The 2,808-nt window shown below is 50.6% G+C and overlaps 1 protein-coding gene across 1 annotated transcript; it reads right to left on the bottom strand.

Annotated features, from left to right (window-relative positions):
- Positions 1–1,739: 1,739 nt before the first annotated feature.
- Positions 1,740–2,545, bottom strand: LOC141829895 (uncharacterized). Its single transcript, XM_074717373.1, has 3 exons — positions 2,380–2,545; positions 2,090–2,292; positions 1,740–1,949 (listed from the first exon to the last, which is right to left on the bottom strand). Exons 1-3 carry the CDS (start codon positions 2,543–2,545, stop codon positions 1,740–1,742), a joined length of 579 nt encoding a protein of 192 aa, XP_074573474.1.
- Positions 2,546–2,808: the final 263 nt, after the last annotated feature.

Raw genomic sequence — 2,808 nt, 5'->3', positions numbered from 1 at the left:
GCCGATGGAGCTAGTGATCCGAGATCACCAGAATTGTGCTCGAACCTTGGCTATGTCCGAGCCGAAGAGGGTGAAGACCGATGGAGCTAGTGGTCCGAAAGTTCACCAGAATTGTGCTCAACCTTGGCTATGTCCGAGCCGAAGGGAGTAAAGCCGATGGAGCTAGTGATCCGAGATCACTAGAATTGTGCTCAACCTTGGCTATGTCCGAGCCGAAGGGAGTAAAGCCGATGGAGTTAGTGATCCGAGATCACCAGAATTATGCTCAACCTTGGCTATGTCCGAGCCGAAGGGAGTAAAGCCGATGGAGCTAGTGATCCGAGATCACCAGAATTATGCTCAACCTTGGCTATGTCCGAGCCGAAGGGAGTAGTGCTCAACCTTGGCTATGTCCGAGTCGAAGGGAGTAAAGCCGATGGAGTTAGTGATCCGAGATCACCAGAATTGTGCTCAACCTTGGCTATGTCCGAGCCGAAGGGAGTAGAGCCGATGGAGTTAGTGATCCGAGATCACCAGAATTGTGCTCAACCTTGGCTATGTCCGAGCCGAAGGGAGTATGGCCGATGGAGCTAGTGATCCGAGATCACCGAGTTGTCTTGACCTTGGCCATGTCCGAGCCGAAGGGAGTATAGCCGATAGATCTAGTGATCCGAGATCACCAGAATTGTGCTCAACCTTGGCTATGTCCGAGCCGAAGGGAGTATAGCCGATGGAGCTAGTGATCCGAGATCACCAGAATTGTGCTCAACCTTGGCTATGTCCGAGCCGAAGGGAGTAGAGCCGATGGAGCTAGTGATCCGAGATCACTAGAATTGTGCTCAACCTTGGCTATGTCCGAGCCGAAGGGAGTAGAGCCGATGGAGCTAGTGATCCGAGATCACCAGAATTGTGCTCAACCTTGGCTATGTCCGAGCCGAAGGGAGTATGTCCGAGCCGAGGATGATGGAGCTAGTGATCCGAGATCACCAGAATTGTGCTCAACCTTGGCTATGTCCGAGCCGAAGGGAGTATGGCCGATGGAGCTAGTGATCCGAGATCACCAGAGTTGTGCTCAACCTTGGCTATGTCCGAGCCGAAGGGAGTATGCCGATGGAGCTAGTGATCCGAGATCACCAGAATTGTGCTCAACCTTGGCTATGTCCGAGCCGAAGGGAGTATTGCCGATGGAGCTAGTGATCCGAGATCACCAGAATTGTGCTCAACCTTGGCTATGTCCGATGTCCCGATGGAGTTAGTGATCCGAAGAATTGTGCTCAACCTTGGCTATGTCCGAGCCGAAGGGAGCTAGTGTGATCCGAGATCACCAGAATTGTGCTCAACCTTGGCTATGTCCGAGCCGAAGGGAGTAAAGCCGATGGAGCTAGTGATCCGAGATCACCAGAATTGTGCTCAACCTTGGCTATGTCCGAGCCGAAGGGAGTAAAGCCGATGGAGTTAGTGATCCGAGATCACCAGAGATCACCAGAATTGTGCTCAACCTTGGCTATGTCCGAGCCGGAGGGAGTATTGCCGATGGAGCTAGTGATCCGAGATCACCAGAATTGTGCTCAACCTTGGCTATGTCCGAGCCGAAGGGAGTAAGGTCGATGGAGCTAGTGATCCGAGATCACCAGAATCTGTAGGAAGGATCTAGATGGTTTTCAAACTCGGGAATGACCTGAAATAGGAATCTGGCCATTAGTGATGTCCATGTAGCAGTACAAGAAGGGGGATTTAACAAGGGGTGATCCATCCAGTCATCAAGTTCTATAGGGGCGCAGGTATAAGGCATTCCACGGTCTCTTCAATTCCTTGTCAGCAGCGTCAGCAAGGTAGTAGGAACCAGTACTTGTCTTCTTGGTGATCTGGTATGGTCCTTCCCAAGGTGGTTCCAATTTGTCGACGTCTCCGACGGGCTTGGCTCGCTTCCATACAAGTCGCCGACTTGGAATATGCGGGAGATGACCTTTCTTCGTAAATGCAGCACATTCGTTGCCGATATGCCGTTAATCGCGTTGCGGCTTTGTCTCTGTCCTCGGAGACCAGATGTGCTACTTCCAGAAGCTGTTTGTCCCCATTATCTTCACCGTATTGTTGCCGCTGATCTGACTGGACCCCTACTTCTATAGGGACCACTGCTCCTCCACCATAGACCAAGTGAAAAGGCGTCATACCTGTACTTTCCCGAGGAGTGGTACGGTATGACCACAAGAACAGAAGGAAGCTCGTCTACCCAGCTACCTCCTTCATGATCTAGTTTCTTCTCCAACCCCTTGATGATTTCCCGATTGATGACTTCGGCTTGACCATTAGCTTGTGGATAAGCAACAGATGTAAAGGCTTATAGGATGGAGAGTCCTTGACACCATTCTCGAAGCTTCTTCCCTGCAAACTGCCTACCGTTATCCGATACCAGGCGATAGGGAATACCGTACCGACAGATGATGTTTCCCCACAAGAACTTCATGACGGCTCCTTCGGTGATGCGGGCTAAGGCTTCGGCTTCCACCCATTTAGAAAAGTAGTCCACGGCTACCAACAGGAACTTCTTCTGTTGTGGCTCCATCGGCAATGGTCCAACTATATCCAGGCCCCACTGGTCGAACGGGCAAGAGGTAATGGCGACCCTGAGCTGCTCGGTTGGGTGCCTGCCGAATGTTAGGAAGTATACTGAAAAGACTAGGTCTTTTATATGTAAACATTTAAGAAATAAGAAATCATGATTTGGTCAAATGATTGCAATAGGTAAATTTGCAATAAAGTCCTCTTAGTTCACACTGTAGATAACTTGGTGTCTGTGAGACACAGAAGCCCATGATTACCCGTGAT

The sequence above is a fragment of the Curcuma longa genome, chromosome 5 (genome assembly GCF_044706935.1).
Source record: "Curcuma longa cultivar G26 ecotype Majalengka, Jawa Barat chromosome 5, ITB_CL_G26_1.1, whole genome shotgun sequence".
Taxonomy (NCBI): Eukaryota; Viridiplantae; Streptophyta; class Magnoliopsida; order Zingiberales; family Zingiberaceae; genus Curcuma; species Curcuma longa.
The sequence above is the reverse complement of the archived record's forward strand: the minus strand, read 5'-3'. Positions and strand labels throughout refer to the sequence as shown.

What these genes read in the sequence shown, in the direction of transcription:
- LOC141829895 (XM_074717373.1), bottom strand. Translation starts at nt 2,545, where the DNA reads ATGGAGCCACAACAGAAGAAGTTCCTGTTGGTAGCCGTGGACTACTTT. An exon ending in TCGCCTGGTATCGGATAACG is followed by an intron (nt 2,293 to 2,379) that starts GTAGGCAGTTTG and finishes CTTATCCACAAG; the next exon opens with CTAATGGTCAAGCCGAAGTC. An exon ending in CCTATAGAAGTAGGGGTCCA is followed by an intron (nt 1,950 to 2,089) that starts GTCAGATCAGCG and finishes GCATTTACGAAG; the next exon opens with AAAGGTCATCTCCCGCATAT.